This window comes from Amblyomma maculatum, chromosome 5 (genome assembly GCF_055883805.1).
Source record: "Amblyomma maculatum isolate TAMU_Amacu chromosome 5, ASM5588380v1, whole genome shotgun sequence".
NCBI lineage: Eukaryota > Metazoa > Arthropoda > Arachnida > Ixodida > Ixodidae > Amblyomma > Amblyomma maculatum.
The window spans coordinates 96,109,823-96,130,779 of NC_139348.1; the positions used below are offsets into that span (position 1 = coordinate 96,109,823).

Consider the following 20,957-nt stretch of genomic DNA (forward strand, 5'->3'; position numbering starts at 1 on the left):
TTATATAACCTCGACGGCGCTTATGGCAGCCTTACCTCTCTTCCGGCTGGCGTTACATAACCTCGACGGCGCTTATGGCAGCCTTACCTGTCTTCCGGCAGGCGTTACACCTCGACGGCGCTTATGGCAGCCTTACCTGTTTTCCGGCTGGCGTTACATAACCTCGACGGCGCTTATGGCAGCCTTACCTGTCTTCCGGCAGGCGTTACACCTCGACGGCGCTTATGGCAGCCTTACCTGTCTTCCGGCTGGCGTTACATAACCTCGACGGCGCTTATGGCAGCCTTACCTGTCTTCCGGCTGGCGTTACATAACCTCGACGGCGCTTATGGCAGCCTTACCTGTCTTCCGGCAGGCGTTACACCTCGACGGCGCTTATGGCAGCCTTACCTGTTTTCCAGCTGGCGTTACATAACCTCGAAGGCGCTTATGGCAGCCTTACCTGTCTTCCGGCTGGCGTTACATAACCTCGACGGCGCTTATGGCAGCCTTACCTGTCTTCCGGCTAGCGTTACATAACCTCGACGGCGCTTATGGCAGCCTTACCTGCCTTCCGGCTGGCGTTACATAACCTCGACGGCGCTTATGGCAGCCTTACCTCTCTTCCGGCTGGCGTTACATAACCTCGACGGCGCTTATGGTAGCCTTACCTGTCTTCCGGCTGGCGTTACATAACCTCGACGGCGCTTATGGCAGCCTTAGCTGTCTTCCGGCTGGCGTTACATAACCTCGACGGCGCTCATGGCAGCCTTACCTGATTTCCGGATGGAGTTACATAACCTCGACGGCGCTTATGGCAGCCTTACCTGTCTTCCGGCTGGCGTTACATAACCTCGACGGCGCTTATGGCAGCCTTACCTGTCTTCCGGCTGGCGTTACATAACCTCGACGGCGCTTATGGCAGCCTTACCTGTTTTCCGGCTGGCGTTACATAACCTCGACGGCGCTTATGGCAGCCTTACCTGTCTTCCGGCTGGCGTTACATAACCTCGACGGCGCTTATGGGAGCCTTACCTGTTTTCCGGCTGGCGTTACATAACCTCGAAGGCGCTTATGGCAGCCTTACTTGTCTTCCGGCTGGCGTTACATAACCTCGAAGGCGCTTATGGCAGCCTTACCTGTTTTCCGGCTGGCGTTACATAACCTCGACGGCGCTTATGGCAGCCTTACCTGTTTTCCATCTGGCGTTACATAACCTCGAAGGCGCTTATGGCAGCCTTACCTGTCTTCCGGCTGGCGTTACATAACCTCGACGGCGCTAATGGCAGCCTTACCTGTCTTCCGGCTGGCGTTGCATAATCTCGAAGGCGCTTATGGTAGCCTTACTTGTCTTCCGGCTGGCGTTATATAACCTCGACGGCGCTTATGGTAGTGTTACCTGTCTTCCGGCTGGCGTTACATAACCTCGACGGCGCTTATGGCAGCCTTACCTGCTTTCCGGCTGGCGTTACATAACCTCGACGGCGCTTATGGCAGCCTTACCTGTTTTCCGGCTGGCGTTACATAACCTCGACGGCGCTTAGGGCAGCCTTACCTGTTTTCCGGCTGGCGTTACATAACCTCGAAGGCGCTTATGGCAGCCTTACCTGTCTACCGGCTGGCGTTACATAACCTCGACGGCGCTTATGGCAGCCTTACCTGTTTTCCGGCTGGCGTTACATAACCTCGAAGGCGCTTATGGCAGCCTTACCTGTCTTCCGGCTGGCGTTACATAACCTCGAAGGCGCTTATGGCAGCCTTACCTGTTTTCCGGCTGGCGTTACATAACCTCGACGGCGCTTATGGCAGCCTTACCTGTTTTCCGGCTGGCGTTACATAACCTCGAAGGCGCTTATGGCAGCCTTACCTGTCTTCCGGCTGGCGTTACATAACCTCGACGGCGCTAATGGCAGCCTTACCTGTCTTCCGGCTGGCGTTGCATAATCTCGAAGGCGCTTATGGTAGCCTTACTTGTCTTCCGGCTGGCGTTATATAACCTCGACGCGCTTATGGTAGTGTTACCTGTCTTCCGGCTGGCGTTACATAACCTCGACGGCGCTTATGGCAGCCTTACCTGTCTTCCGGCTGGCGTTACATAACCTCGACGGCGCTTATGGCAGCCTTACCTGTCTTCCGGCTGGCGTTACATAACCTCGATGGCGCTTATGGCAGCCTTACCTGTCTTCCGGCTGGCGTTACATAACCTCGACGGCACTTATGGCAGCCTTACCTGTCTTTCGGCTGGCGTTACATAACCTCGACGGCGCTTATGGCAGCCTTACCTGTCTTCCGGCTGGCGTTACATAACCTCGACGGCGCTTATGGCAGCCTTACCTGCCTTCCGGCTGGCGTTACATAACCTCGACGGCGCTTATGGCAGCCTTACCTGTCTTCCGGCAGGCGTTACACCTCGACGGCGCTTATGGCAGCCTTACCTGTTTTCCGGCTGGCGTTACATAACCTCGAAGGCGCTTATGGCAGCCTTACCTGTCTTCCGGCTGGCGTTACATAACCTCGACGGCGCTTATGGCAGCCTTACCTGTCTTCCGGCTAGCGTTACATAACCTCGACGGCGCTTATGGCAGCCTTACCTGCCTTCCGGCTGGCGTTACATAACCTCGACGGCGCTTATGGCAGCCTTACCTCTCTTCCGGCTGGCGTTACATAGCCTCGACGGCGCTTATGGCAGCCTTACCTGTCTTCCGGCAGGCGTTACACCTCGACGGCGCTTATGGCAGCCTTACCTGTTTTCCGGCTGGCGTTACATAACCTCGAAGGCGCTTATGGCAGCCTTACCTGTCTTCCGGCCGGCGTTATATAGCCTCGACGGCGCTTATGGCAGCCTTACCTGTCTTCCGGCTGGCGTTACATAACCTCGACGGCGCTTATGGCAGCCTTACCTGCCTTCCGGCTGGCGTTACATAACCTCGACGGTGCTTATGGCAGCCTTACCTCTCTTCCGGCTGGCGTTACATAACCTCGACGGCGCTTATGGCAGCCTTACCTGTCTTCCGGCCGGCGTTACATAGCCTCGACGGCGCTTATGGCAGCCTTACCTGTCTTCCGGCTGGCGTTACATAACCTCGACGGCGCTTATGGTAGCCTTACCTGTCTTCCGGCTGGCGTTACATAACCTCGACGGCGCTTATGGCAGCCTTAGCTGTCTTCCGGCTGGCGTTACATAACCTCGACGGCGCTCATGGCAGCCTTACCTGTCTTCCGGCCGGCGTTACATAGCCTCGACGGCGCTTATGGCAGCCTTACCTGTCTTCCGGCTGGCGTTACATAACCTCGACGGCGCTTATGGTAGCCTTACCTGTCTTCCGGCTGGCGTTACATAACCTCGACGGCGCTTATGGCAGCCTTAGCTGTCTTCCGGCTGGCGTTACATAACCTCGACGGCGCTCATGGCAGCCTTACCTGATTTCCGGATGGAGTTACATAACCTCAACGGCGCTTATGGCAGCCTTACCTGTCTTCCGGCTGGCGTTACATAACCTCGACGGCGCTTATGGCAGCCTTACCTGTCTTCCGGCTGGCGTTACATAACCTCGACGGCGCTTATGGCAGCCTTACCTGTCTTCCGGCTGGCTTTACATAACCTCGACGGCACTTATGGCAGCCTTACCTGCCTTCCGGCTGGCGTTACATAACCTCGACGGCGCTTATGGCAGCCTTACCTGTCTTCCGGCTGGCGTTACGTAACCTCGACGGCGCTTATGGCAGCCTTACCTGTCTTCCGGCTGGCGTTACATAACCTCGACGGCTCTTATGGTAGCATTACCGCTCTTCCGGCTGGCGTTACATAACCTCGACGGCGCTTATGGCAGCCTTACCTGTCTTCCGGCTGGCGTTACATAACCTCGACGGCGCTTATGGTAGCCTTACCTCTCTTCCGGCTGGCGTTACATAAACTCGACGGCGCTTATGGCAGCCTTGGCGGCGTGCTCTGATATATACTTCTGACCTTCGCAGCTGCGAATTTCGCGTGCTCTGATTTCACTTCCGATGTGTAGCAAGTCGCGTACGGTTAACTGAGGTTAGAAGATTAGACTGGAGGTATGGCACTGGTAAGAAACTACGAGTTACCAGAGAGAGGGTGGGGACGGAGCGGACAGCGACGATTCTGCCTAGGCATCTCTTGGTGGCTCCGATAGGAACCGGTTAAAAAATTTAGACAGCAGGTGCTGTCGCTGAAGCCAGCGTTGTTCGCCCCCGACTTCAAAGCAAATAGATCAGTGGCGACTTCGGCGGCGAAGCCAGGGTCCTTTACAGCGGATAGCATCTTGCGATGGCTTCTATTAGGTGCAGAAAAGGGTCTGAACACTTAGTGCGGCCGTTGACGAACTGCCACCAACGCCCGTAGAGGTGCGACTCCAGAAGAGCCGATGATGTCTTCTGGCCGTTGCGCACTAGCTTGCGCTTGATTTTTTGCCATGCGCTTTCAATGCGCTGAGTGTTTGCTCCGGTCGTGGGGTCGACAAAATGGATGGTGTGGTTCACCGTGTGCCAGTTGAGATTCAGGGGAACTCCGGTTGGGTCCTGAAGGCTCGGAACACAGTTGTACGCGGCCCATTCATGGCTGTAAACTGTGGTTTCTGGCTTGATGTTAGCCGCGATGATAGGGCCTAAAGTATCTGCGTCCCTCTTGTCAACTTTGAAGAGGCGACGCTCGCCAGTCTGGGACCACACCATCCCGAACACCCACGGACCCTTGTCGGCGACACCACCGTAGTTATTCCGGTGCCTTGGAGGAACATTGTCGCAGCATAGAAGCCTTCCTTTATTGGCCTTCCGCTTTCCACGCAAGAGGCATTCATCGATTTGAACCTCTTCGCCAACTCCTCCCATGGGAGGCCGCTGGAGAAGCTCCTGCTGCAGCACTTCCCGGGTATAGTTTCGCCAGTAAGTGCGGGCATCGTTGTGAAGCTCGAAATCTTTGAGCACGAGCTCGCCGGTCTGTCTGGATGTGCGTTCTTTCGCCATACAGTAGGTGATCCAAATTATGTCTCGCCTTGACAACTTTACATTTGGACGGCCCAAACGGTCCGTACAGGCAAAAAAAAAGACCCTTGGCCTTGTACCCCTTGAAGCACACAGGTGCCATGAAGCTGTGAAAGCTGCTTGCGGCACCTGTTACATCTAAAACTTGGCCGCATTCCATTTTTTTCTTTCCGGTTGAATGTCACCACTTCTTCGCAGGAAGGCTTGTCGGCTTTAAAGGTAAGGTCTTTACAGACACCTCAGTATTCCGACGTTGCAGGTCGGCCTCCTTGGCTACTGGCTCGGGATGGCCGGCTTGCAGTTGATTTGGGAGTAAGCCTTAGCTCGCGGAGGAATGCTTGCTCAGTCTCAAATGTCTTGATGGCGGCACACACCTCGCCAACCGAAGGGTCAATCCTTGAGGTCACCATATAACTGTGATATCCCGGTTATAGGGCTCCTGTCGGGGTGGAGACCAGGAATCACACACGAAATAGGGCCAGCAACAGACTTAATCACCCTTACAAAAATGGTCGTCAACAGTCTTTAGAATTTGTATTAGCACCTTATTGACTCTATCAATATTGTACGTACTTTTAATATGTATGGACATGTGAATATACGAAGTTCATACACGGTTACTTTTGTGTATTTAGATCAGTTCATATAAAGTTAGTACATAGCAAGTTGTTAGGTGAATATACTTATCTGTATATACGCCTGTCAATATACAGCAGGGGCGGAGCTAGGGCTCTGTTTCGAGGTCAAAACACCTTCCGAAAGTTTTTACACGCCTTTTTTGCAAATTTTTTATCGATGCCGTATAACGCCCTCGACAATTATGTCTGGTTATACCACTCATGCACAGCTATTGCAATATGTTGAAGCAATTTGGCATGTCAGAAAAAATGTTCAGATCGAAAGTATATAGCCCCAATTAACTGACCGAGTGCATGCTGTTCATTGTAAATCATATTTGAATTACTTTTTTTTTATTATGAGTAACATCTGTTAAGAAAAGAAATGGAAAAAGACAATTGATACGACCAATTTGCAAGAATCATTGATAAAAATGTATAACTTTATATTTTGAAGAATTTAACTGGTTACAATTTCACTCTTCATTGCGCATTTCTTCGTCAAGCGTCCGCTCTTGTTGAGGACGCACTGAGTCAGGTTATCGGGCTCGCTCGCACCATTAAAGACTAAAACATCACAAATGGAAGGTAAACGCGGACAGCACGGTGTCAGCCACCGCACCGCCAACTTTACGATGGCGAATGTGCGCTGTGGGGTGTTGTCGGGTTACATCTCCAAGAGGCATACGCCCTGGACGCTCGCATCCACGTAGCCCAGAAGCTGTATGGGCGGGACTTTAGCATTATTTGATGGTATACACACATATACACACAACTATTGAGTATATGCACATGTTCAGTAAAATACCGAACGAGCTCCCCCCCCCCCCCCGCCCCCTTCCCTTTTCACGCGCCGAAATTACTGGAAAATGGAGGGTGCTTTTCCCTGGCGAGGACAAAACTTTCACCAGAAAAAAAAAATGAACTTCTCTTTTTTTTCTTTTATCGACACGATTGGGATTAGAAATGTGCGCCCAGACGCCGTCGAGCCACCCCCCTGTTCACGGTACGCCCCTGCCCACCACTTATGCAAACAAATCGGCGTCCGCGGCGCCGACATTTTCTATCGCCGCGCTCAATATGTTAGCAATTGTCTTAATCACTTCTGCGCCACAGCTCACGTCAAGGCAGCGGCCATAGCTCAGCCCATCTGTTCCTGACCGCGCGCATCGTATGTTTCGCTCGCGGAGGTTATCCGAGACCACACAGCAGCCTTTGGGCATGTGCGTCAACCGAGCGAGTGCTCTACAGGTTCTACTTTTGTTTGTTATGCTTTTGCTGGAGGTGGTGTCTGGGTAAGGTGCGTGCTAAGGGCAAGGGTAGGGAAGGCAGGCGCGCTAATGGTAAGAGAAGAGAGCGGAAGAGGGAAGGCGCAGAGAAGGGGGCGGTGCGGGCGAACTAGCACACTTAACGGCATAGAATGCGCCCGCAGAAACATGCATATTCGCTCGCTGCCTTCGCATCGCGCTCATTCAGCCTGGTGAACTATATCACCGCGCAACCTGCGGTCCGCAGCACTGACCTTGCTCTGTGCATAAATTAAACGCCCTTACGCCACAATTAACAGCAATTAACATGCAGAACCACGGAATATGAAACAGCTGTAGCTGAACATATTCACCCTTCCGTGTGTTGTGATCCATTGTGAACGTTATGCCAGTTCTAGCTGCAGCCACCCTCTCGAGAGGGTGGTTGCAAGGTGTCTTTCAAATCCAATGCGCGGGGAGGATGCACGGAGGCGCTTGACCATCGGAGCGCGCGCCTTTGAGCTGGAGGAGGGGGAGCGCCTACCCAGACGGCCACTGACGTCCGACGGACAACCGAACTCGGCCGCAACTCGGCGGCCGATTTCGGACGTCCGCCGGAATTCCGGCGTACGTACGAAGGCGGATGGTCGAATCCGTTCGCCCAGCGGACAGCCGCCGTACGTCCGCCACTGGATTTGCTTTTACACAGCTATGATATAGTTTGTAGTCGTCGTGCTCGTCTGAACAGCGTATAAATCAGTAATACCGTCAAGTCTGCATTATATGATGTCAGAGCGAATCGATGCGATAGAAAGCGTTTCCATTAAACAGTTTTTTTTTATTTTCCGCGTGTTTCATCGTTGAATTCTTCCATCAAAAATTTTTGATTAAAAGTGAAATGACCATTAAACATTTTTCTATCATGATGCTTCGGTGAAATTTTAATCAGTGGCTGAATAGACGCAGCAAGCTCAAAAAGAACGAAACCGAACCTATCCTCAAAAAAATCTTAAATGAGCCAATCCAATCCACCTGACAAGTTGAAGTTTAGTCATGGAAGATGGCTTCACGTTTCCGTGTTCTGCATTTTCTGCGCAGTTACAAATACCTACGGCTGTAATGCACTGCTAGCATTGTTTTTGCTGTGGCTTTGTGCGGCTGGCACACTTTGTTCACCCGCCGATTCCAAAGTAAGTATTTCACCGAACTTTTGTTTCTTTAGTGGAACTTTTCGATGCACCGATAGTGGTGAGCTTTTAGGTAAGGAAACAGCTCTGTACAGCAGCCGAACGGTCGAGTGTTTTAGGCGAGACTGACAGGATGGCTCCGCGCCGACTAACTAAAGTGCAGCCTCAAGTCTGAGGGCCATCTTTCTCGGCATTACTGGATGCTGCGCCAGTAAGCCGCGCAACTTCTCTGTCTCTGATAAAGGAGTGCCTGCCCGAGCTTTAAAGGAGTTATAAACGTGCTGAGTTGTAAAAACTATACGAGAAAACTTTTGCACTCCTCGAGCCTATCGTGCGACATGCCTACACTTGTGAAAACGTCGCGAGTTTTTTTTTTTTTTTTTTTTTTTTTTTTTTTTTTTTTTTTTTTTTTTTTTTTTTAATGGACAGTCGCTGATTTTTCTCTCTCGAGCTCTACGGCAACTACAGTTTCCAGAAGGAACGGCTGTAGCTACTAAATAACTAAAGGTTTAGTACTCTCCTTCAGCTTTGACGAACCAGGACAGCACCTTGCGCATGTTGGTTATGCATGTGGGACCGAACCGCGCAGAACAACCGGACAAGGAGATGAGAGAAAAAAAAAAGTCAGCACTTGTCTTTTTCTTGACCCGTTGTTCTGCGCTGTTCTGGCACGAATTTGACATACCGCCGCCGCGATACAGTTGGGCTGTGAGCTCTGGTACCTGCAACGCCTTCTTTTATGCAAAACAGGCATACTCCCTAGTAGCACACTTTGTTGCCTCAATGTGGCCGCAATGTTTGCTTTCAACATTGCCTTAACGTGGCTAGTGTCCTCTTTTTGCCACGTTGATGCAACATACATAAGACAACATTGAAGCAACATTGCACCAATGTTACAACAACCTTTAGTCAATGTTTAAGCCACTTTTGAAGACGATATTAATGCAACATGGCTGCAACATTTTCTTAATATTGGTACAACTTTTTATTTGCACACATGCAACATTCCCATGACAACGTTAGTGCAATATTGCTGCAAAGTTACTGTAATGTTTCAGAAACTTTCAGGCAGCATTCCAAGCTACTGAAATATTCTGCCGCATTGATGGCCACTAGCTATCGATGCTTGGTGTTCAATAAATTTATCTTGTGAAAGGCTAAACCATGTGCAATGGTATCACCGTACCACAATGGTTATGGTAGCTTAAGGTCGCAAGAATGAGCAACTGAACATTACTCGTTGCCACACGGCAGTCCGGTGGCAGAGTACGAATACCTAAAAGGCTGCACTGGACAACACAGCTTTTCCCCACTTTTCAAGCTGCTTGCTCTGAATGAGACCTTAAATGTAATATTCATCAGCTCTGTACCAGTGCTCATTTAGATGCTATAAGCAGCTGTGACCTGAAAATGGCACTGAAAGTGGTTATTCTGGCAATTAGAATGATTTATATATATGCATGTGCATTACAAATAACCATCAATAACCATCATTTGTGTTTTAGCACTATTTTTTTTTTGTCAAGAATTTATTCAATTAGCCTAACAGCAAGCTTGATTCCAGTATACTCATTAGCTTGACATACAGCAGCTAGTGTCACAAATGTAAGACATTTACTTCAAGACAATCGTTTTATGCAGAAACTTGCAACAATCATACATAGCACGCAGCCGATTTGGCTACTCAAGAACAGGAAGCACAAAAAATGTCAACAGTTACTAAGCACATCAGCATAGCTTTAAAATGTGCATGTCCCTCAACTTGAGTTTTACAAACATGACACTTTAATAAATTATTAAATGCAGAAACTTGCAACAAAATATAAAACAGCAGTACTGCCTATTCAGAAAAAGGAAGCAGATATATAACATACTGAACGTTTACACAGGCACATTGGCATATATTGAAAAATGTGCCACACGAGCCTACACTTCAGACAAGATTTATTTTATTTAATTACTTTATAAAGTAACTTGCAACAAAGCTACAAAGCAACACATAGGCTACTCAGGAACAAGAACCAGAGATAATGTTTTGAACAGTTACTGGGCACAATAGCATAGCATGAAAATGAACCCACCCCCCCTCAACTTGCATTTACAAATATAAAACACTTCAGTAAACTATTTACGCAAACACTATAACACAGTGTAGCACTATTTTGTGCAGAAACTTGACACAAATATACAAAGTAGGAGTACAACCTAGTTCGGTATTCAGAAACAAGCAGACGTATTATGAACAGTAGAGTCATTACTAGTTTAATCCTTCCTTCTTTGGACATGCGCCATTGCACTGGAAAACTGCAAACAAGTATTGTCAGCATTTGACTGAACAATTTAGCATGTCTAAAAATGCTTGTGCCCTGGTAGCCTCCAGCTGGTCACGATGAGGGGGTCTTCCAAATCATGATGCTGTCACAAGTGAAGCTGCATCCCTGAAAAAAAAAAATCGAATTGCTAAGCTAAGCATCTTGGTGGGCACATCTCTAATTACAAAAATTTTACGCTGCTCTATGAACACAGACATGGACAACTGTCACGACCATTATCAGGACTGACATCTGCCGAACAGTTTTCTAGTTCGTCGTTAACAGCCTCTGCTATTCTTCGTCGTTGCCGGATCGACACTTCGCTTAGCGAACACTTCACTCTCTTCATGATCTGCTGTCACGACCATTATCAGGACTGACATCTGCCGAACAGCTTTCTAATTCGTCATTAACAGCCTCTGCTATTCTTCGGCGTCGTTGCCGGATCGACACTTCGCTTAGCGAACACTTTACTCTCTTCATGATACAATGAATGTAACACTTTACCAAACTATCACGAAGGGCATGGGTAACACATGCATATATGCACTACTGGCTTTGTGCCAGGCAACACGTGTCACAGCTCAACAATGTAGGTTATAAATCACTCACCACTGATGTTATCCTTTGTGCAGGCCTCCGTCATTTCAGCTGAATTCTCATGAAGCCGCAATGCAACACAGCAGCAAGAACACGGCGACCAGAAGAAAACTATGCTAGAATAAGGGAAACACACGTGAGCCATGGAGGAAGGAAAATGCTCCATGCACGTGAAGAATTTGCCGCGATCACCGCTTACACGCGGTTTGGCAGGAATGGCTCTCGGCGCGACCGCGATTTCGACTTGATTTGGATTCGCGACGATCTTCATGACCATTAGGCTGCGGTGCATTAGTGAAAACAGAACTAAATTTCTTCAGCAGTTATAATTTTAGTCCGCATGTTTAATTGAATAATAATGCAATCTCATCAGTCTAAATATATTGCATATAAATATAGTATATATATTTCTATCTCAGTGTAACAAAGTTGAGTACACTTGTACTGTTCATCGCATGCACATGACATGCAAGGTTGCATTCAAACTCAAAAATAAATAAACATTGTCATACGGGGAAGTGACAAGGTCAGTGGAGTGACCTAATACCGGCTTTTCTGTTTGGGCTGCAGAAATAGTCTGAAAGAAGGACAGTTAGCCAATAAAGTAAATGTTATAGTAATGTCATCGTATGTGGTTCAACATTTATACATCATTTGACAATATTGCTGCAATGTGGAAAGACCACTTTAGAGCAACATTGCCAGCATGTTACTTGTTAACATTGCAGCAACGTTATCGAATGTTGAAAGTTTTCGCATTATGTTGGATAAATGTAGTCCAATGTTATCGCAACATTGTACAACATTGACAATGTTGCTGCAATGTTACAGAAACATATTGTGCTACTAGGGCTGGGAGGCCATGCAAGCCGCGGGCTCAAAAAAAAAAAAAAAAAAAGAAACGAGTTGAGCAAAAGTGAGATGAAAACAAAATTGTTGTTGCTTTGTCCTTACAGATATTCAAAGGCTCCTCAGAACTTCACTGCATTATTGACAGCGAGATAATGCCAAAGCTACACTAGAGCCATGCAGCACCTTATAGTGCATGATACTGAGCTTATGTCTCGCACTGAAAGCTCTTACCATGTTCTTAGATTATCATATTAAAGTAGCTTTAAACCCATACTTGTTAATACAGTGATAGCCATAAATTGAATCTAGGGCATCATGCTCACATACAAGGCTTCTGATAGCCGCTGGTCACATGATATGGGCTATAGCAGAAACCTGTACCTGGTAATCTTACAAGCATTTGTGCAATTGATGCTTTTAATGTGTTGTAAAAGTTTTTGTGTTCTGTTTCTGTATGGGAATGCTTTCCTTATTGAAGGCTAACATTTGGCTTGCTACAGCAAAACCTCTACCTAGTCATCCTAAAAACAGCACTGCAGTTGGTGCTTTTAGTGTGTTGTAAAAGTATTTGTGTTCTGCTTCTGTATGGCAATGCTTTTCTCGTTGAAGACTAGCATGAGGCTTCCGAAAATTTTTCAGATGCCATTTGCTGTAGCCGATTTCGTAGGCCAACAGGAAGCAGCATTTTGAACATGGAAAACTGTCATCCACGGGGAAAAAACAGCAACATTCCTTTGCATTCTCATTTCTTTGGTATGGCTAAAAGTGAGTATTGTATCATTATCTATATTATTAATATTGAATCATGATTGTCAGTGTTGAAGTTGTTTGAGCGTGATGATTTTAAACACACAGGACATCCCTTCGACATTAAGGTTTTAGCTTGTTTACATGTAGGATGTAGAACTGGTTTGAACAAACTTTATGCAGCAAATTCTTTTTGCATTGTCCACCATGTTACTTTTTGTCATTGTCCATTGAAGTAAATAACCAGTATTTTAAGTTTACACAGTCGTCCACTCTTAGCTTGAATGGGAATGTGTGGCATGCAGTTTGCAAAATAGCAATGCATCCGTCACAGCCATGCATCAAGGCTAAGTGGCTTGTGCGTAGAGGGACCAGCCGCTCCAGCTTCACGTCATCTGCCTCTTTGCTCCGGTGTGCAGACGTGCATTGAGGCAAAGTGGTTTATGTGTAGAGAAACCAGGAGCTTCTTTGTCACATCTGGCTGTTTGTTACGGTGTGCAGATGCGCATCAAGGCAAAATGGCTGATGTGTAGAGGGACCAGGAGCTGCTGCTTAACGTCCTTCGCCTCTTTACTACAGTGCACAGCCGTGCATTGATGCTGAGTGGCTTGTGCATGGAGGGCCCAGGAGCTGCAGCTTCACGTCTGCCTCTTCGCTCAGGTACGCTGGTACGTATTGAGGCAATTATGCATAGAGGGACCAGGAGCTGCTGTGTGGCGTAGTCTGTATATTTGCTATGGTGCGTATCGAAGTACAATGGGGGGGCTCATGTGTAAAGGTACCATGAGCTGCTGCGTCATGTCGTCTGCCTCTTTACTATGGTGCGCAAGCATGCATCAAGGCAAAGTGGCTTATGCATAGAAGGACCAGGAGCTGTTGCTTCACATCTGCTATGATGCGCAGCTGCGTATTGTGGGTGGCGGTGGAAAACATTGCCATCAGATACAAATACAGGAGGTTATTCACTAGCTGACCCTGAGGGGGCCTGACCTGACAAAACAAGGGGTCCCTAGTTTGGGACCCCAGTGGTGGTAGAGGGACTAGAACTGGTACTTCACGCTGTCTGCCTCTTCGCTACGATGTGCAGCTGCGATGGATGCAGTGGCATCTCAAAAAGTGCATGCCACGCACTCGCATGTTCAGCCAGAGTGGACGACTGTGTACCTGCTATAGCTTTGTTATTCATAGAATAAACCTAGGCCAAGTTGGATAGCTCACCTCATATGTGGTCAGCAAAGAAAAGCCACTCCAGAAAATCTGATGCATTTACTGTCATAGGATTCTTATTCATATACATGCTACTGACAAGTCAGATTCTTCACCCTCAGAAATGCCAGAAAAATAACCAAGGGTGCGTCTGTAATAGTCTAGCTTGCTCTTCTCTGCAGACTTGAGTCAGATGTGTGTTCCATTGCTGTGGGTGGGACAGGTGTGAATCTTTGATTTTAAGCTTGCAACAAGTATGTTATTGTAGTTTAAAGGCAAAACGGTACTAATAATCGTAGCCCCCCGTGGCCTTTATCCCCTTTTAATAGTGTTGCTAGACACTGAATTATTAGTTTACTCTGCACTGTTTCTGTCTAGTTAATGTGCGGAGATGTACAGCCTCGTCCACTTCTAGCTATAACATGCTCACCGCCTTCAAAACGCTGTTGCGTTTGAACCGGCCACACAATAAAGCTAAGTGGCAGGCCATGTGAAGCAGCACATCCGGGTCCCTGTGTGTGTGCACTGATTTGCATCGATATGTGGCTGTTTCGTACGTAATGTTGATTTGAAAGCAGTGTCTGTGTTATAGCTAGAAGTGGACGACCCTGTACATATATTTATATGACTTGGAGTTGTCGACTTTGCACTTAGAAACATTGTAGCGTTATCTGATGTGTTGCTTTCATTTCTTTAATGATTTCTGTAAGGGATCGGTGGGTATGCTAGGCACCATTATCAGTCTGCTCTTTTTGGGTCACCTGTTCAATGCCCAGCTGCGGCCGTCTCCCACTTGCCCTCGGACAGGAGGCAGAGAGACACGCACAGAGAGGCAGCTACAGCAGCTACAGTGCTTAACGGAAACGTAGGCAGAGAGGGAAATAAGTCCCCTCTTCCGAGGACTTTGCTGTCGCACTCGAAGACGCGGGGACAAGCAGTTTGTTCTCGTTGCTGTGTCATGTAGGGGGCTCATTTTTATTTCAGGAGCTTTACGAACAGTATACAACTAAGGGGTCCTTAGTACTAAGCGTACTAAGGGGTCCTTAGTACTCTGACTGGACCCATCACCCAGAGGTAGCCCAGCTTTGAAACGAGCACCTCTTTTGGAAGAACTGCTTATCGTTCAAAGAAAAAACTGTCAGGTTGAAGGGTGTAAGGCCCTCTTCCTTGTTGAGGAGCCCATAAAAGTGACAATTATTCAGTGCAGGCGCGCTGAGTGGGGTCTCGTTGAGGATTCCAACCCTGGATGACAACAATGGTTGGAGATGGCGGCGTTGAAAAAGGGCAAGTGTGTAACAGTGACTGTATGATGCGGAGCGGGAGGATGTGGGTTGGCTCTTCTGATGTGGTCCGCAATGGTGCTGACTCGGACGCCAATAATTGCAATAATTGCCCTGTAAAAGGAGCCGCCAAGGATGCAAGCGTTGGGCAATGGTTGCGCACGTGGGACACCGTTTTGGTGGTTTCTATTTATTTTTTCTCTTTTTTTTTTCCTAGGGGAGAGAGTTTGGCATGTGACCTAGTGAGCCAATCATTTCGAGGTCCATTCTCTAAATTCCGTTTGTTGTGAAACGAATTTGTTGTCCCTTTTGCATTGCTTGTATTAGGGAGAGGATGAAGAACTTATGAAAGTGGAAAGACATGCCAAAATGTTTGTTAGCCAGTCATGTGTGAGTTCGTTGTTATTGGGGGTGAGAAATGTGGGCGGTGTCCCGAAGTTAATGAAACGGCCCCGCGGCCTGGAGAACTCGTTCTGAGCTAGATTTTGATCTTTCCTCTTCGGCATAGATCATGGTCATTGTTTCACCTGTTGTAAATACGTACATTCATGTATAAAATTTTCAGTTCATCTTCCTCTCCGTGTGCAAGTTGTGGCCAGATGCAGTAAATTCACTATTTTCATTTCGATATAACGTGCCTTTCTGAAGATGGTGAGCTCTTTTGTCCAATCCTGTAAGAAAGCAGCAAAGCGCTCCCAAATCTTCCACAAAACTGTGATATCTTTAATACTAACTGCGGCTTGGTGTCACTCAAAACATGTAGTTGAGGTAGATTTCTTCCCCCCCCCCCCCCCTCTTTTTGTTCGTTCAAATGAGGACCAGCGGACATTAACTCTTGCTTTTGTAATGCCCTAGGCCCCGCCTTAAGGCAGTACTCCAATGTCAATACCATTTTTATGGCTATGGCTGTCCAACAGCACTAATGTCTTTTATACACTTCTTTTACTAATCTCTTACCCAAATGGTGGCTTATACTGCGGGGGCGAAAGTCTCTGGACAGTATGTCTGGAGATTTTGGACTAGAATCGCGATGTAAACAAATTGTGACCTTATTTCTCTTGCACACATGAAAGAACTAACGTTCAACTTTCACATCGACAAGTATGGTCCGAGTTTCCTGGTCGATGTAAAAGTTATGTGCTTTGATTGCAGTTTGTGTAGTCCACACACTTGTCCCCGATATTACATAGGGGCAAATTAGGTGCCTTTACAGGGGCAGTTTCTTTGGCGCCCACTACCTTCCCCATAAAAAAGCTACAGTGTTGCTTGTGAACAGCTGGCTGCATTTATAAATACTATTATTTTTTTTGTAATTTGTTGTGCGTAGTTGAGAAATCCATGACATACATGCACAGCTGGTTGCCAGAATTATGCAGCCATATTTCAGTAACTAACATCCATGCTGCATGCTGCCGGTAATACATCAGGAGCTTGTGGTTGTCAGCTTTTTGTGTTTTGTGTAACTATAAGCCTTGCTATTGTAATGTCACATATAGCGCTGTGGGTAAACAAATAACTTTACTTTTAACTCTTGTAGAAGCATGAACACTGCGCAATCACTGCGGCGGGCTATGCTTCCACATTGGGCTTTAGCCACATGTCAAATGTCTATCTTTATTCTGCTGCAGCAGCTTGCATGTTATCAGATAAGTTACTTCGTCACAGCTGCTCTAAGGAGACGCTTTCTAGACGCTTGTAGCCTAGATGTTGATGTCGATATACCCCCGACACGCCCAGGGAATGTCTTCGGTAGAGGGTACATGGAAACCAGCGAAATGTGCAGTTTACAGAACAAAAAGGTAACAATTTTAAATGATGTTATTATTGATCACTTCTTTTCAGAGCAGGAACAATGACTTTAGAAATCTGCCTGTTAAACCGCTCAAAATGCAGGTTTCTGCCGCCAATGCGTACCTGTGTAATACTGCAATGCTCTGGCTGTGCTTTATGTTCATATACAGCATCCTTTATGCTTAGTTTCTCTGCATGTGCACTCCATGTCTTGGGCATTGCTGAGGGCGCATAGCAGCAAGCATAACATGCCATGTTTGGTCAGAGTGGCATGTTCAAAGAGACGACATAAAAACATTAAAATACTGAATGCCAGGTTCTGTTCAAACTACGTTTGTATCTTTTGTTATTCTGCATGGGTTTTGCTGCAGTTATATGACCTTTCTATATAGTATGTGACAGTTCTGAATGGAGATGCATGCGTACAGTGCCATCTGGAAAAAGCAATTGAGAGAAACTGGCAGTTGCCCTTGGAGATGTGTAATCAAAGTTCAGCACAGATAACTTGAATTTCATTTTCCCTTCTATTGCAGGAGGAGCCCAGCCTGCTCTTTCCATCTTAGGCCTGAAAGACCAGCAACAGCTGATCGAGCAAATGCACAGGATAGTAACTGCTCCTGGAATCCCGGCCTGTGGAGGCCGCCCACAGAGAACTTGATCATCTCCTCGTTAATTCCGAAATATTAGGTTTCAATAAATACCTTTTCCTTCACTACCTCCCCAAGGGAAGAGCTGTCACGGCCAAGGATAATTAAAAAAAAATTATTCAAGTAGATTCTTAATACTCCAGTTGGCCTGCATTTTACCATGCCATTCCTTAACATCAATATTTTTTTAGTGTAGACTATTTATGCATGCAGTTTTTGCAATAAAGCCAAAAAAAATGCTTTTTTTACAACCTCGCATGCTGGTATGCCTATGCACTTAGCATGTTTTCAGGAATGGTGCATTTGTGTAAAGCTCAGCTAGCATATGTGCCTCTTTGATGGAAGTTATAATTGCACACTACTGATCAGTGCTTTGTGCGTGAAAGTAAAGCAGACAACAGGAAACTTGAACCTGTTGCATATTCTGTTGTCTGATTTACTCTCACGACAAAGGCATTGAGCACTAGTGACTGAAATTTCCATGGCACATGCTTGCTGAGCTTTACACAAATGTTATTGGCAAGTTTTTACACCAATAGCGGGCCCTGCAAGCATGTTCCGGGAAACGTCCGAATGTCCGCCTCCGGCTGCCCGTCGGACGTCCGTGGGACGCGATCCGGATCCACGAACGATAGTCCGACGGACGTCCGCTGTACGTATATCGAACATAACCGGACTTCCGTCGGATGTCCGAAGGTCCGAAAACGGACGTCCGTCGATCGACCGTCGGACGTCTATGGCCGTCTGGGTAGCCGTCCTGTGAGCAAAGCACACAGCAGTACGCACGCACGCATCCCCCCCCCCCCCCTTGAAGTGCGAAAGGTGTAAAAGGAGAAGCGCGCAGGCTTGCCAACGTAGACAGCATGGTATCAAACCTGTGACGGCTTGGAGCTGCACTCGGCAAATCACAGAGCAGGTTGCACGCTTTCTTCCTTTCGTTTATTTTCTTAAAGTTTGGTATGGACTGCTTTAGCTGATCGGCAGCTAGGTAGCGCTGGCGATTTGACTGCTACGTCAACATTTATGCGCCCTTCAATCAATCAATCAATCAATCAAATTATCACTCAATCAATCAATTTTATTTTCAAATCGGAGGAAGGGGGGAGGGGGCGCCTCAGCGAGAAAGCAGTTGCACACTGCTTGAGAGTGCCGAGGACCCCCGCATACATCAGCAGGTGACAGTTCAACACGAAGCTAGTTTACATGGAACACATTGCAGGCATTACAGAGATAAACAGCATCAAAAGTAAAAAAAAAGGAAAATAGATATTGTTTACCGAATAACAGCGCAATTTCATGGTAATACCGCAGTGATGTCATCAAAACAGCGAAAAGGATGGCTTCAAAGTTTCACAAAATATTCACGAAGTTGTCTCCGAGTAAAAGTAACCAAATCAGCAATCAATTTTTCGTGTTTATTTAGCATAAATGGATAATGCTCTCAGTCTTGAGAGCTATATATATCTTTTCCGCCACTGCAAATCTGCATGTGTGTGAGCCGGCGTGTGTGCAAATAACTCATGCGCAGGTACTCAATATGTGTGGCCCCGCATACGGTCAGAACTCAAGTTTTCATTACAATGAGGAAAGCAAACACGGTCCATGCAGCGCGCTGTGAAGAAGCGGGCTCGCCACTCCGAGTCTGCGTCGCCTCGAATACCAGCCACCCCACAAAACCACCGGAAGAAAAAGAACGAAAGCAAAAGATTGCAAACGCACAGAACCGGGGCTCGCTCGGCATTCCACGCTTCCCGCCTTTCGTCTGAGCAGCGCGGTAGCGCGACTAAAAAAAAAAAGCGAACTCCACGAGATACGCGTGAGCGGACGCCGAGACTACGGCTTAGCTACGGCACCCATGTGTCACGTGATTGCTCACCGAATGCCTGCAAAAATAGAGGCATGCGTTATGCATCGCTCATGTGTCACGTGATTGTGCACCGAAGATCTGCAAAAAACTTCTCGGGGAGGCGGCGTCACCATAGCGGCGTTTGGCTAGTTTGGCGACGTCGCGAGCATGGAAAAAAATACTTCTTTCTGCCAAAAATCTTCAACGTAAGTTACCAAACGTTTTCATTCCTGTTTCATAAACGCTTTGCGCACACTCACGGAAAATTTTATGCTTCTGAACTGAGCAGTTTTTAACTTACACGCGTTGGCTTCGTTCCGGTTGGCGTAACTATAGTGCCTAGAATAGCGTAACTTAACCTGTTTCCAGACTATGCTACTAGTGTTTCCACCAAATTTGATGGCCAGACACGCCCACAAGTTTGACGGGCACAGTGTGGCTGTTTCCACTCCGTCCACCGCTCCCTCACTCACTTCCTCGGAGCTTTCCTCCTCGCAATCCCACGCTTACAATACCGCGCTTGCCGCTGCCATGGCCGGTCTCGAGGGAGAGCGCGTTTCACTCTTCTCTTACGGCCTCTCCAATGGGGTCTGTTTCCACCGCCCGCCGCGCCTCGGTGGGGTCGCCACCGCCCCACTGCTGCTCCTCCGCTATAGCCGTTCACGCGCAAGGGAAACGCGCGCTCGCTCTTCGCTCCGCCCGCAGCGGTTGCAACCGGCAGGTTCTGATATTTCACCCCTTATGGCTTATAGGAAGAAGCCGTAATCAGCGTCTGATTTATCGTGTATGAGCAATAAAATAGTCAATAATGTGCGCGAGAGCGCGCGCGCCTTCGTCAGTGCTGTCGCGCACGGTCGAATGAAGTTTCGGGTGCACTTACATCAACACTTTTTGCCCCTAAATTTTTCACAAAACTATATGTACCATTTTATGCAGTGTGCCTTTGAAAGCTGTAAGCTGGTATAACGCGACCTGACGCTAGCAGGGGTGTGAAACTCCCTATACCTCCCAGCGGCCGCGAATTACAGACGCTAGCGCCAAACTCCCCATTATAGGATTATAGCGGGAGGGGGCGCGTAAAAAATGGACTTCACGGGGGAGGCCGTGTAGCTGACTGGTCCAAAAAACGGTGCGCTGAAGGGGGTGTCGGTAGGTTGCTTCAAGCAGCGCGGATCGCGCGCTCCCGTGCGCCCGCGCCCGCGAAAACGCTCTGACCGTGGATTTTCTACCGCATCATCGTTCTGCCGCGCGCGACCGGCTCACGGCAGGAACAGTGTTATGGAAACACATAGCGCTCTCGAGGGCACAGGCGCTCGCGAACAAGCGTGCCCGACCGCAGCAAGAAATAGCACATAGAACAGCAGATATTGTTTCTCTTTTTTTATTAACTGCACGTGAAACAGAAAATGAAAAGATGCGACAAGGTATCCCTCACACACACGCACTTTACATAGCTAAAAGTTTACAGTAGTGTTATGTGTTCTGCGCTAACATTGTAATCTTGCATGCTTGCTTTATCACTACAAAAGAACCCGGTTTGCCGGCACTGCTTCTGTCAGCATGTGTACAGTTGATATGAAATTAAATAAATGATGCAACATATTCACTCTACGCATTACATACCATCAAAGCAATGTAGAAA

At 47.7% G+C, this 20,957-nt stretch overlaps 1 protein-coding gene and 1 long non-coding RNA gene across 15 annotated transcripts; one reads left to right on the plus strand and one right to left on the minus strand.

Annotated features, from left to right (window-relative positions):
* Positions 1-4,248: 4,248 nt before the first annotated feature.
* Positions 4,249-4,830, minus strand: LOC146188830 (uncharacterized). The gene has a single exon (XM_084605132.1). The coding sequence runs from the start codon at positions 4,828-4,830 to the stop codon at positions 4,249-4,251; it is 582 nt and encodes a 193-aa protein (XP_084461258.1).
* A 3,033-nt stretch (positions 4,831-7,863) lies between these two features.
* On the plus strand, positions 7,864-17,537 carry LOC146188831 (uncharacterized). Of its 14 annotated transcripts, none has more exons than XR_014707595.1 (4): positions 7,864-8,037; positions 10,982-12,563; positions 13,047-13,213; positions 17,356-17,537. It is a non-coding gene; the product is annotated as an uncharacterized LOC146188831 (long non-coding RNA). The 14 variants fall into 14 exon arrangements; XR_014707586.1 differs by having other exon boundaries at positions 7,865-8,037; positions 13,125-13,205; XR_014707593.1 differs by having other exon boundaries at positions 7,868-8,037; positions 12,438-12,563; positions 13,125-13,213.
* The last annotated feature ends 3,420 nt before the right edge of the window (positions 17,538-20,957 follow it).

What these genes read in the sequence shown, in the direction of transcription:
- LOC146188830 (XM_084605132.1), bottom strand. Translation starts at nt 4,830, where the DNA reads ATGGGAGGAGTTGGCGAAGAGGTTCAAATCGATGAATGCCTCTTGCGT.